The sequence below is a fragment of the Suricata suricatta genome, chromosome 6 (genome assembly GCF_006229205.1).
Source record: "Suricata suricatta isolate VVHF042 chromosome 6, meerkat_22Aug2017_6uvM2_HiC, whole genome shotgun sequence".
NCBI classification, from domain to species: Eukaryota; Metazoa; Chordata; class Mammalia; order Carnivora; family Herpestidae; genus Suricata; species Suricata suricatta.
In genome coordinates, this window is record NC_043705.1 from 16,473,483 (window position 1) to 16,488,011 (window position 14,529).

Below are 14,529 nucleotides of genomic sequence, written 5' to 3' on the forward strand. Positions count from 1 at the left end.
GCACATTTAACTGAAGAATTTATAGTTATGATAGCACTCACTTTGTGGAAGGCTCTGTTTTAAATCATATATATAAATGCATGTATAAAAATAAAATAGGAAACTGAAAAGTATGATAAGGTTAAGTAATTGACCAAAGTCTACTCAGCTAGTAAGTGGTGGATTCAGGATTCAGACTCAGGACACTTTAGTTTTCACGTCTTTGCTTTTTTACACTTTTCTACTCTCCTGCCTCTCAAGAGCTAAGCTGATTGTTGTCTCTTACAATAATCTTTATGACTAGAATATCTTCCCCTGGGATTTTAATCATCCCTGGTCTGAAGTCTTGTCGTGGGTCATAGTTTTCATTATGCCATATGTTTAGCTATAGCCTTGTTTTAGTTACTCTGTTTGGGATCCATAGTCTTCCTGAATCTCTGGTTTGTTGTGTTTCCTTAGTTCTTGCAGATTCATAGCAATTATTTCTTCAGTTACTGCCTCTGCCTCTGTCTGCCTGTTTCTCTCTTTTCCTCCTGAGACTCTTATCAAATGCCCATTAGACCTTTTCATTGTATTGTCCAGATCTCTCCTGGTTTTTTTTCCGTGCTTTTTTCATTTCTCTTCCTTCATAATGCATTCCGTATAATTTACGTAGATGCATTCTACATCTTTTTTTTTTTTGTTGTTGTTGTTGTTCTGTTTTTCCCATGGGTCTTCCAGTTTCCAGATTCTCTCTTCTGTTGTATTAATTTGCTGGCAGACTGAGTTTACGATTTCAGTTATGGAAGCTTTAAAAATATTTTTGAGGTCCTGTTGCTTTTGTTTAAATCTTGTTAGTTTGTTATACTTTACTACTGAGTCTTGTACAGAGTTCCTGGTACTCTGTTATAGAGTTTCCTGCAGATATTTTCACACCTTTATTATTTCTTAGGTCTAAAATTTCTGTTGCTTCTGTTAACATTGTTTCTCTGTGTATATAAATCATGAAAACATTATGTTGAGGGAAAAAAGCCAGACACACACATATAAAATATATACTGTATAAGGTCATTTATATCAAATCTAACAACAGACAAAACTCATCCAAAGATGACAGAGTCCAAAAGTGATTACGCCTGAGGGAGGGATGATGGGAATGAAATGTTCTAGAGGTATTTTGAGGTAGTGGTTACAGGGTAGTTAACTAAGCTCATGGACCTAATGCTCATGAACGTGTGTTTTATTATAAGCTATACTCTACTAAAAAAATTTAAAAATATATTATGGCTCCTGTTGAAAGTTTTATATTTTCATCTTGTTCTTTCTCACTTGCCTGTAGTTCTCTTTAACCTCGAACGTTTATGTGAGAAATACACAGTTCAGAGGTGAATTCCTAGGAACAGGAGAAAGAGTAAGGACCACCATTTCCCTAGTCTTGAATGTTCGGAGTCTATTTTTCCTTACGGTCAAAGAGTCAAACATAGGTTTCCTTACTGCCTCATCTAATAGCCACTTACCCTCATGTGCATTTATGGCATCAGTTGATTTTCATTGAATGCGAAGTTAATTTTTATTTGGTTCTAAGTTTAGACAAAGCTGCCTAGTAGAATATTAAGGTATGTGAGAGCTGATACCAGAATTTATAACATTTGGAATTGGAACTTAGTGATCTTTTAATAACTTAAATATTATTTTGTTATTTTTGTTTATTTTTTGATTAGGAGCCCATGAAATCCAGAGCACCACAGCTACATTTGGAATACAGATTCTACAAGCAGTTAGGATCTGGAGGTAAAGTCTTACATTAATTTTTAAATTTGTAATAAAATGAGTTGTCATAATTAATAACTCTTTGATTTCAAAGAATAGTATTTTAAATTTGGTGGAAATGAATCACTTCTTAAGGCTATGCTTACAAGACATTTCCTTACTAGAATCTTAATGTTCTCTTTTTATTTTACTTATGACATTTTTGGAGCTTACTGTGTTGGTGCTAATATGAATAGAGAACATTGTGAAAAAAGTTTAATTTGAGAATACAAGATGCATGTAGCTAATAACCTTAGACTTTTTGGTGATATTATAGTTATTAAAATGACTTAGGATTTAATGGTAGGCTGAAAAATGGCCCCATAAAAGAGATCCATATCATAATCCTTGGAACCTGGAAATTTACCTCTGTAGGAATGATGAAGTTAAGGATCTTGCGATGGATAGATTATTCTGGATTATCTCGATAGCTCCTGAACGCAGTCATAAATGTCTTTGTGAAAGAGAGGAGGAGGGACATTTTACACACACAGAAGAGGAGGAGGCTAAGTGGCCTCAGAGGCAGAGATTGGAGCGATGGAGCCATAAGCGGGGAATGCTGGCAGCCTCGAGAGCCTGGAACAGGCCGCTAGGACTCTCCCTTAGCACCCCCAGCAGGGACGGTCCCCTGCTCACACCTGGATCCCACCTAGCAGACTCATTTCCGATTTCTGGCCTCCAGATCTGTGACCAAATAAATTGCTGTTCTCAGCCACAAGCATTCAGTAATTATACTGGCTGTAGAAAATTAGTACAGGTGTATTTTGTAGAAAGTCTAAAATTAGTGGGAATTGATATTTTTTGCCACTGGAAAAAGTTAATGAGAAACTATCCTATAGTAGGTTGCATTTCCTTTATGGAGAAGCTTCTCACAGCTCTACTGCTGTTCACTTCTATTCTGCTAACTATAATGACTTTTGTATGTGTAGGTCTAGTCAGGTAGGGATATTATATTTCCCTGGATGTAATAAAATGTTTTTTCCCCCACATGTCCTTGTACACACGTGTTTACATTTTAGTTGATAAGAGTTGAGCACTTCTTAATACATTATTCATTTTGCACATTCTTTTTTCTAAGAGCAAACTTTTCAAATGCGTTGTCATTGTGGGGACGATGAGTTGACCTTTTGTATTAATGTTTTTATCACTATCAGCTTCTTAAAATATGTATGTAAGTTTGATACAGGTAGTCTTCCAGGAGTTATCAAAATTTTCACTGACGACTGAGATTTGAAGACTAGAGATAAAACTAATTATAAGTGAAGCTGTACATATTAGTTAGGACTAGCAAGTGTGATAGAAACCCAAAGAAGCTAAGTGGGGGAAAAGACTTTATTGGTTCAGATCCTGGAAATTCAGAGACGGGACCAATTTATTAAGACATTATTGTGTCCAGGACTTCATATACTTTCATCAGGGACATTCTTGAATTTGCTTCTGTACTCTGCCTTTTTGTGTGTGTGGAAGCTTCATTTTCTGCTTGGCCCTTTTATGAGATTGCAGAGGCTGGTTACCATTAGCCTAACTTAGCCATTATAGTAGTAGTAGTAGTAGTAGTATTTCCTTCCTAAAAATTCTAGCAGAAGTTTTAGGATTGAGTCTTACGGTCTTAATTTGTGTCCTGTGCCTTTCCTTGTTTTAATCACTATGAATTTGATTGCCCAGACTTAGATCTTATGCTCATCTCAGGAGCTACCTGAAACTCAGGGACCGAGAATAGGGTGAGGTGGTTGCCTGATGGGAGACCGAAGTGTCAGTCAGAAGGAATGTTGGATGCTGGGCCGATAAAGACAACAGGTCTATCATTACTTAAGTGATAAAACTATCATTTGGAAAAATGGGATTGAACACTTTAATTAGATAAGAACAAATAAGTCACTTTAGAGTTTAGTGAGTCCTTAAATTGAATACCAAAGGTACCCTTTTATTATTACATTATGTCAGAGCAGCAATAAAAATGAAACCTATGTCTTTAGCACTTGAATGCCATAGGGCTGCAGCGTTCCGCAGTGAACACGGGCCAGCACGTACAGGACACATACAGCCCGGGCTCCGTGGCATGGCATGTACTTAGATTGAAATATGAGCGGTATCGCACAAAGCTGATAAATACACATATTTTTGAGTGTTATATGTGAATTTGGTTACTAGGTGGTATTTTATCACTCATGAATTTTAAACACATTTTTGAGTACACATGTGAGCTTTGTAGAAAAATAAAAGTTTAATTGGGGAGAGACCGATGATTTTAAAATAGTTTGATTTTGGAATTGATACTGAATTATATTTTCAGACTCCTCTTAGTCATAAGTGAGCCATTCAAAGTAATTTAACTCCCTCATGGTGTTTGAAGTTTTAGTGGAGTAGTAGTTTGCTTGTTAGTGTTCTCTTTAAAAATAGGTATCCAGACTCTTTAAAGAACTCCTAAAACTTGACCACAAGAATATAAACAATCCAATTGAAAAGTGGGCAGAGGGCTTAAATAGATTTTTCTCCAAAGATACTCAGATGGCCAATAAGCACTGGAAAAGATGCTCAGTATCACTAATCATTAGGGAAATGTAAATCAAAACTACAAAGATAGACCACTTCACACCCATAGAATGGCTCTTCTCAAATAAATGAGAAACAAACCAAAACCCAGTAAACAAGTGTTGGTGTGAATGTGGAAACATTGAAATCTTTGTGCATTGCCGGTAGGGATGTAAAATGGTACAGGTGCAGACGCTATGGAAAATAGTCCCTCAAAACAAATTAAGCATAGAATTCTCATCTGATGCAGCAGTTCTCCTTCTTATTATTATCAGACAATTGCATGCCAACAGATATTTGTACCTGTTCATAGCAGCGTTATTCGCAATAGCCAAAAGGCAGAAACAGCCTAAGTGTCCATCCCTGGATGGATGGATGAACGAAATGTGGCGTGTTTGGACACATGCTACGAGATAAATGAGCTTGAGGGCATTAGGCTAAATAAAATAAGCTCGTCACAAACGGCAGATACTGTATGACTCCCCTTATTTGAAGTACGTAGAAAGTCAGGTTCCTAGAGACAGAAAGCAAAATGGTGGTTGCCAGGGGCTGAGGGGATGGGGGGTGAGGGGATGGAAAAGTATTATTTATTGGGTGCGGAGTTTCAGTATGAAGTGACAAGAAAGTTCTGAAGGTGGATAGCAATGGCGGTTCCACAACACTTGTGAATATTTACCTCATGGCACTGAACTGTATACTTCAAAATGGCTAAAAAGAACACATATAGAAGCAAAAGTCAAAAGATGGATTTACTTAGAATTATTTAGTGTGATGTGAAAACATCTATGATTTATCTAGTTCTGCCTGGCTTTCTCTAATTTCCCTGAGAACATCCCTCTTTTCTCTGTTGCTTGTTCACTGGATCTGTTCTGTACATTGAGTGGGACTCTCCTCCTTGACTGCTGTGCACTCATGAGGGGCTGACTGGTTACTGCTCAACTTGCCATGGGATTAGAATAATGTTTTATACCATTATCACTTTCTGTGAGAGCAAAAACGCAATGTATCGCATAGTCTTATTTTGTCACAAACACTCAGCATTTATTGGGCAAAATGAAGATCATCAGCACATAGGTGGTCTCAAGCTGAGGGAATGGATGAGGTCTCCTACTCGGGTAGAGTGTCACATGAGAAGAGGAACACGGAGGAAACTGTGCTGACCACTGCATTGGGCACAAACGGATTTGACAAAAATTGTGACAGCAGTAGCTTAAACAAGTCAAGGGATGTTTTGTGAAGGAAAATAAACAAGGAGTTGGAGGTAGACAATTCGGAGGTTGAGACAGCTTCTCAAAAGTAAGGAATCTGCTCCCTTTAGCTTCCTGCTCCTGTTTTTCGTATGTGGCTTTCATCTTAGGATCCTGAATTTTTTGTTACAGAAGAGAGAAAAAGATGAAATTGCTTTCTAAATAAGGATAGCTTCCAATTCTTTGTCTCCTGCATCTGTTCTTAACATCTACTTACACCTGTATATCCCTAGTGGAATCGGAAATTTTTTCTATCTAGAAATTCACTCCCTGCCATCTTTTTTCCTTTTCCAGTGATTTTTCTCTTTCCAGAAACCTGTTTGCTCTTCTGGATTATCTTGTTCCTTTCAGTGGCACACTCATTCACGCTGAAAATGTCCATGTCTTTGATTTCGGCCTACTGGGATGATCACAGAATTCTGTCATATCATTTAGTATAAAGTCTGAACTTTCTCTTTTCTATAATCCACATTTTGGTTGCACTAAACATACTCTTCCTTGAATAGATCTTATTATTTTCATCTGCCTGTATTCTCCTTTGTGGAATGTCTTTCTTTCTCAATGAATTCCTTCTTTCTTCAGGCCCTTGCTAAATGTCACCTCTTTTGCAGTGCATTTTCTGACATTGGTTTCTTTCCAGAAATGCTTATTCTTTGACCTGAAATTATTTTGAACATATCTTTAGTCTTCTATCATATTATGTGATTATTTGCTTGTGTTTATCTCTTCCACTGACATTTGAACTCTTTGAGGGCAGTGAAATGAAATATTTGCTTTTTTATCCTTGAAGCTGAGCAAAATGCTTCACAATTGTGGGTCCTTGGTAAATGGTTGAAATGATAAATTTAAATGAGAAAGACTTTTTCTCATTAGATGTGAAGTTATGATATGTAACCTCCAGAATTTCCTGTAGCTTTTTTAAACTTCTGTGATTAATGTTGAATGTTTGGTATTCCAATATTATAAAAGATTGTTATTAAAATTTGAGTTTTATTTCTGACATAGAAACATAGCCATATGGTTTCAAAATTTTTTAAAAATTTATTTCATTTGTATTATTCTTTAATTAGGTAAATTTAATTTTTTAGGGATCTAGCAATAGGAGGAAAAATCATTGGTAAGTATTTTTTAAAATAATAGAAGTGGTAAACCAAGAAGATATGCAGATAGTTATCTAATTAACTGAACTGTTCAATTCAGCCATCTAAAAGTAATCACTTTCCAGAGAAGCATAGGTATTTAATCATTTGAATAATTTACTTTTTTATTTATGTGAGAAAAAGTTTTTTTGAATTGTTGATACTTTATGAGAATGCCTGCAGCATATTTTGAAATTTATGGAGAGATTTCTTTTGATGATCAGTGATTCTGATTATCACTTCTTTATGTTACTTCTTTCACATCAGATAGTTTTTAATGGGTTATTTGGGGGGAAACTTTGCAATTATATATTCCTCAGAATTTCTTGATTAGCTGATATCTTTATAATAGTAAAATAGCCTTTCTTTGTTCTAAACTATTACTTACCAAAAGAAGTAGAATAATCTTTTTTCTGTTATAAATTACTGTTATTGGCAAATCTGTAACTATAGAAATGATATTAAATATACTATTTGAGACTATGCTTATGTTAAATCATTTCTAAATGAGTGCCTTGACTTTTTGATGTGCCCTAAACTATGTACTTCTAAACAATAATTTGATAATAGCAGCAGTGGCCGTTTCAAAATTAAACCTCTTTGTAATATCGCCTTCTGAGAGCTGTTACTTTAAAAGGCTTCTCTTCCTTCCTTATACTGACCCCTCTGCCTTCTTGGTTTGTGCCTTGTTGAGAAATCAGGATTTAGGTATTCCTTCTGTGTTTTTGCTCTGGTGTATAGAAGCCTCCATTTTTACATCCTTTTTCAAAACTAGGTCTGGCTGCTAGCTCAGTGACGGTTGGTGATTCCATAATGTATGGAAATTTGATCATACTATTTACTTTTAAGAAGTGTTGTAAGTAATAATGTAGAACCTTTAAACCTGGCTATGTACATTTCTTAATGTTTAAAGTCCCTTTTATTCTTGAGAAGCCTGATAGAGTTTCTCTGTTTTGAAGAAATTTAAGAAATTCAACTCTTTCTATGTAGTCTCATGTCTGTTTGAGAAAACAAAGACAATATTGTAAAAACCATGAAAGTTAAGGGAATAAACTAATTAGAATATCACCTGTTGTGTTTGATATGAACGAAAATAATGAAGAGCACTCTATTGGTGAGTCAGTGGTTAGTGTAGACTTCATCAGCTCAGATAATGAATGCTTGTTGCAGCAGCTTCTGAGAGTTCCCTTTTCCATCTTTGCTTCACTTGATGTTAGAAGACATCTTAAGTGTGCGTAATCCTTCTGTCCCTTATAGAGGCTTCTCTGCATGGGAATTTTCTGTAAGTTATGCATTGCTGATTGTTTACTAACTTATACATGACTACGTATGTACATTGCTACTTTGATAGAAGTATACAAAGTTTTTGCATTAAAGTCATTATAGTTGATGGAGAAGGTAATGCTGTGCATTATCAATGTAATAAAAAAGGATTAACTGATAGTGATTTTAGTTTGGTTTAAATGGTGCCGATATTAGGTTAGTTGTATGGTGTGTGGTAATTACAGTATTTTTAGTGATTAATTAATCACTTGTGAATCTTAAAAAAAAAAAAATCCATACTTTGGAATAGGGTAGGACCAAATGGTGATGGATTTAATTTTCTGAGACAGCCTCATTTTTAAATTTCTCTATGTAATAGTAAAAGATTGAAAATGTAAAGCCATTAAAAACAATATGATAATTTCATGTTTTTTAATGTTCGTTTATTTTTGGGACAGAGAGAGAGAGAGACAGAGCGCGAGTGGGGGAGGGGCAGAGAGAGGGAGACACAGAATCCAAAGCAGGCTCCAGGCTCCGAGCTGCCAGTACAGAGGTTGATGTGGGACTTGAACTCATGACCTCAGCTGAAGTCGGATGCTTAACTGACTGAGACACCCAGGCGCCCCTTCATTTTTATTTTTTATTTAGATATAAAGTAGCACATTGTGAGAAAAAAGTTTGTAAACTGGAAGCTTGGGGGTAAAAATGATACAGAAATTGTATTTTTTTCTTAATTATTTAGACTCAGAGGATTATAACTGAATAATGAATAATGTAACATAATGAATATGATTTTATTCATTATTCCTATAATGTTCAATATTCAATATAATGAAAAAAACTACTTGTTTGTAGGTGTGTGTGTTTTTTTTTAATGTTCTTTAAAATTCAGAATAATCTCAATTTGTAAATAGAATTGTCACAATAAGGACTTTTTTTTTTGCAATGCGGTGGCTTTATTTTATTTGGGGTGTATTAGAATTTTATTACTAAATATGGGTGCTGGGTACTGTGGTATTTAGGGAACCACTGTTTGCCAAGTCGGGAGCTCTTGCACCTGCTGTTCACATCAGAGCTTGCTTTTCAGCTAGTTCAGTCATTTTTTGGGTCTCAGGATCCTTTTTTACTCTTCAAACTTTTAGAAGATCCCAGAGAACTTTAGTTGTTGTAAATTATACATATGTTTAATTTCTCATATGTTGATATTTACCATATGAGAAATTAAAACCGAGATAGAAAGATATTGGCATATTAATTCATTTTATAATAACACTAATATTTAAAAATCACAACTAACCGTATTTTCTAAATCAAAAAGAAAGTGAGTAAAGTGACCTTGTTTTAGAAATTTGCACATTTCTTTAATGTCTGGCTTACGAGAAAACAGATTCTCCTATCCTCTTCCTTATTCAGTCTGTTGCCGTATCACATGTTGTGTAGCCTTTGGGAAATTAGCCTGTTCACTTGTGAGAGAATGAGAGTGAAAAAGGTAAATGACATCTTAGTGTTATTATAGAAGTAATTTTCTTGTCATTGACCTGAAAGGGTATCAGGGGCCACGCATCCATTCCCCCATGTATCTCCAGTCCACATGTAGAGAATTGCTGAGCTGAGATAGAAGCATTTATGTTAACAGTGAGGAAGGGGCGCCTGGGTGGCTCAGTTGCTTAGGTTAAACATCTGACTTCAGCTCAAACCAAGATCTCATGGTCTGTAGGCTGACAGCTCAGAGCCTGGAACCTGCTTCAGATTGTCGCCGTCTCTCTTTACCCCTCCCCCGCTCACACTCTGTTTCTCTTGCTCTCAAAAATAAATAAACATAAAAAAAAATTTTTTTTTAAGTTTAAGAATGCCTTAAAGTAAAACTTCCTTGGAAAAGAAAGTTTTCTATATGATAATTCTGTATCGTATTTCTAATCAGGTTTTAGGTTTTCTTAACCACCTCTGTAGAGTTGAAATTTCCCAATCAGAACATGAATGCTTTTATTCTAAACCTTCCTATATGAAAAATGCCAGACCCCAAAATGGAAAGAAATCTCATGATACTCTTAAAAAAATTTTTTTTTTAACATTTTATTTATTATTCCAACACAGTATGAACATGGGAGGGGCAGAGAGAGGGAGAGGGGGAGACACAGAATCCAAAGGAGGCTCCAGGCTCTAAGCTGTCAGCACAGAGCCCAATGTGGGGCTTGAACTCACAAACTGTGAGATCATGACCTGAGCTGAAGTTGGATGCTCAACCGACTGAGCCACCCAAGTGCCCTATGATACTCTTTCTTTTAATGACAGGCTACACTGTCACATAACTAGAAGGAACTGAAGGACTTCACTATGTGGCACAAAGTACTACCCAGTCTTTCAGAGGGTTTGTTAGACCTCCTAATGTTGTTTTGTGACTTAAATTAATTCGTATTGTTTTGTCACTTAAATAGAAAGCTGAAATATAAGGCGAAGTGTTTAATAACATTGATTTTGGGAGCCTATAAGGGTGAGATTGTAATTTCAAATAATATGTGAGTTTTGTATTCTTCAGCTTCTCTTGGGGGAAAAAGTATACTTGTCTTGAAAATGAGGGAAGCCAGGAAACGTCCCTGAAAATTAGTGACACTGTAAGTTATCAGAACTGACTTTCATAAGTTCACAGTGGATGCCTCTTTATGGTAGTCTCAAATAATTTTAGAATTGTGTGAAATGTAAACTTATACTTGAAAATTCACTGGATATAAGACCAAGTTTGCTCATGCCCTTGATTGGGATTGCGTTCATGCAATTCACTAACCAGATAACTTTGATAAAGAGGTTACTAACTTAACCCCTTTCTTACTCTTCCTGCTAAGCCTTCTTTCTGCCCCTGTGTGCCGTCTTTCTCCCAGAAGCCCCCTTCCCGTGGTCTTGCCTTCTCTCGCACTCACGTTGGCCGTGGGGGTTTTATCTTTGCCTGGGGTACTCCCAGCCCGTTTGTTATTTGCAACGTTTCCTAACTCCCAGCAATTTAATTTGTTTGCTTAGTGTTAGGAAACTGCCCAGACTTGTCCTGGGAAATGAAATTCTAGTTTGACCTTTACAGTGTTTGCTTTATGTTGTTGATTTAAAAAAAAAAAACTACAAGTTTTGATTTTGTCCTTCAGTGACATGAAATACATGGTAAAATATATTAAGAATACCTAAGAAGTTTTTATGCTCATTGGTTTATAGAACCTTCTGTGTCTTAAGGAGTTATTTAGGGTTGATGATCTTTTGTTATTCGCCATTTATGCTGACTCATATTTGAAGGTAAAATTATGTTACCGTGATAAAGCTGCGGTATTTTCATTCAAATTGGAGACTCATTGTCTGTTTAATTTACTCAGTGAAATGTAATGCTGTTTATGGAATTTAGCCATCTTGGATAAGGTAGAGATACATACTTTTGAGACACTTTGAAGCCATTAAAGGACATTTTGGAGAAAGTTGAATCAGTTTTTGTCCCTTTACTGATCTTTTTCGTGGTGTTATTATAGAAACACAAAGGGATGTTATGTAAATAGCTTGATTGAGTGTACGTGTTAGGTATGCAGTAGCTCTTCTCCTGAAGGCTGAGTTGGCTTCTCAGAAGGAAGTGGAGCAGATTTACTTATGCATGCCTTTCCTCATCGAGGAGAAATTGTGTGTGAATAATTATAAATTTCATGTCATGCTTAATAGAGATAGTTTGATAAGAGGAGATTTGAAGGTTGGGTCAAAAGAGAAGTTGGCAGCTTGGATGGCAGAACTAGAGTAGAAATTTTGGAGATGCAGCTTTAGAAGAGCTCAAAATGAGGCAGAATACATCTGAGCTTTCCAGTCTGTTCTTTCTGTTCATGAAGTGTGATGGGAGGGCAGGGGAAGCCAAACTTACATGATAGGGTGACAGAGTCCCACCGGGGATACTTTGCTTTGTTTCTAGGGGCTCTGGAATGAAGCTAATGGTTCCTAAGAGTAGAGGTAAACCTATATAATTTTCAGAGTGCCAAGACTGTTTGAGAACTACTTCTTGCTCAGTGACAGTACGTGGATTAAATAAATGTAGCCTAAATCTTTTAACAATTCACGTTTTTCTTCTCGGTCCCAGAAGAACTTAAATCATGAGCATTTTATTCCTGACTGCAAATTTGCTTGTGTTCTTCATAACAATTTGAAAAAGTTGAAGAAATATAAAAATGGAAGGAAAACCAATCACCTATGCTTCCGGTAGTCGCTGTTAGCTTTGTGGTTTCTCCTTCTAGTATCTTTTCATATGTGTGTTTAATGACTCACTGAAGACATTTTAAAAATAAGGTGTATCTGTTGTAAACAACAAAATTAATTGGTCACTTTACAATTATAAAAAGTAAATAGCAGAAGTTTGTCCTTCACAGTTTTCTCTAAGGGTTGTTAACAGTTTCTTATGTTCCATAGTATGGGTCTGACATAATTGGTTTAATTAATCTGGGGGTTGATGAATGTGTAGGTGGTTCCCAGTTGCTTTTTTTTTCCTTTTTTACTGTTAACAACAATGCAGGTTGAACATCGTTGTATGCATGCAACGTTGTATGCTTATTTTGCAAAAGTTAGGCTTTAACCAAGGCTTTAACTCACAACTTTGTAAATTTTGCTTAGTTAACTTTTGATATGATGCTAAAACTTGATCAGGGATAAGTTTCTTCAAATTGCAGTGCAGAGTTAGTAGCCAGAAAAAACAAAACAAAACAAAAAAACTTTTCTTACTCTTACATTAAAATCCATTGTACATTAACAAGATCATTTACCTGTGAATGATTTTGTAAATACCTGCTTTGGTCACTTAAAAAATACTGGTTTACTGAAATAGATTTTCAAATATTGCCGTATTTATTACCTAACATTAGGTCATAATAGTTAATGTCACTACAGTTTCATCAGAAAAATGGTATTGTGTTTTTCCCTTTTTATTTTTTAAATTAATTAATACAAGATTTTATTCTGTCTATTTAAAGAAGGAGAGAGGGGGAGAAAGCTTTCAAAGGTCATCCTGGCAGATACAGATTTAGCCAAAATCTGATTTTTTATGTAAAGCTTGAATTCTATTATTGGTTACAAATAGAATGAGTAATTATTTCACTTTTTCTTTCTTTAAATATTTAAAAAAAAATTTTTATTTTTGAGAGAGAGAGGGAACGAGCAGGGAGGGACAGAGAGAGAGGGAGTGACAGAGTCTGAAGCAAGCTCCAGTCTCTGAGCTGTCAGCACAGAGCCCAACGTGGGGCTCGAATCCACAAACTGTGAGATCATGACCTGAGCTGAAGTTGGACGCTCAACGGACTGAGCCACCAAGGTGCCCTTATTTCACCTTTTCTTAAAATAACAGACGCTCCTTGTTTTCGAGAATGCCTTTTATTCCTTTTTTCTTTTTCTTTTCTCTTTTCCTCTTTTTCTTTTCTTTTTTACTTCATTGCACTGTTAAATGCAAGAGGTGAAAGTGGACATCGTTGTCTTGCTCCCAGTTGTAAATGGAAAACATTCAGTCTTTCTCCATTAAATATGATGTTAGCTGAGAGTTTTTCTTAGATGCCCTCTACCAGGTGGAGGAAGTTACCTTCGGTTCCAGATTTGCAGATGCTTTCTCAGTCTCTATTGAGATGATGACATGGTTTTTCCTTTTTATGCTGTTAGTGTGGTGAGTTACATTGGTGGGTTTTTGAATGTTAACTTAATCTTGCACTCCTGGGTTATCCTTGATCATGGTGTTTTGTGTACTCTTAGTCCCTAATGTTCCATTTAGTCCCCTAGGGATGTAGTGGATGTCCAGTAAGCATTTGTTGAATTAAGGCAGTGAGATTTCTTAAATGATTTTTGATTCTTGGAAACCTTTGAACCTTTGACTAAATTAGTCACTTAATAACCTAGATATATTGCTATCTTATTGAGTGATCATTTCACAACAAGTTCAATTATTAGGAGTGTAGGTGATGACTCAGAAGGAAGTAGAAAAGCTCTTTGACAGTCCTTTCATTGAAGAGCCTCAGAACATGTTTATTTTTACATTCCGTATATAGTTCTTACAAGCTTGATGATGTGGTTCACTTGCCTCCTACGGATCAGCAGCAGCAAGCTGAAGTGTGGAAGTGAGATACTAGAGATTGCTAAATTAAGAGCATGAAGATGAACAACTCTCAGTGGCAGAGAGGGGGAAAAAGGCATTGTAGGAATAATTTTGAAAGCTTAGTCGCTGCGAACTGTTCATGTCTTAATTACAGTTCCAGGCTCTTAATAGCATAACAAAAGCGGTGTATAGCATAATAAAAATAGCATTTCAGAGTTGGAATACACCTTAGTGAGCTTCTCATTGACTACTTACGAACTTTTTTCCTGCTTTTACACATGTGGTGGGTAGATCTGACACAGGCATCCAACACTGGCTCTGGTACGGGGCTTACACTAAAATAGTGATTCCCAGTGGCGAAGGGAAGCTTGTAAGTCGTGTGGGTGTGCGTGTGCCTCCCACTGATAGGGCCTTAATCACCTCACCTTCGTCACATCACATAATCACAAGGCTGAACCCTGGGAGGGAATTATATGGGGTGTGTGCACCAGAGGATGAG

At 36.2% G+C, this 14,529-nt stretch overlaps 1 protein-coding gene across 5 annotated transcripts in view; it reads left to right on the plus strand.

The window, feature by feature from the left end:
* CSNK1G3 (casein kinase 1 gamma 3) overlaps positions 1 to 14,529 on the plus strand; it is a 111,125-nt gene that overhangs the window by 45,480 nt on the left and 51,116 nt on the right. For all 5 annotated transcript variants that reach the window (XM_029941777.1, XM_029941773.1, XM_029941775.1 and 2 more), the window contains exon 4: positions 1,680 to 1,749. In XM_029941777.1, the coding sequence (XP_029797637.1) occupies positions 1,680 to 1,749 (70 nt within the window). The remainder of the gene's footprint in view (positions 1 to 1,679; positions 1,750 to 14,529) is intronic.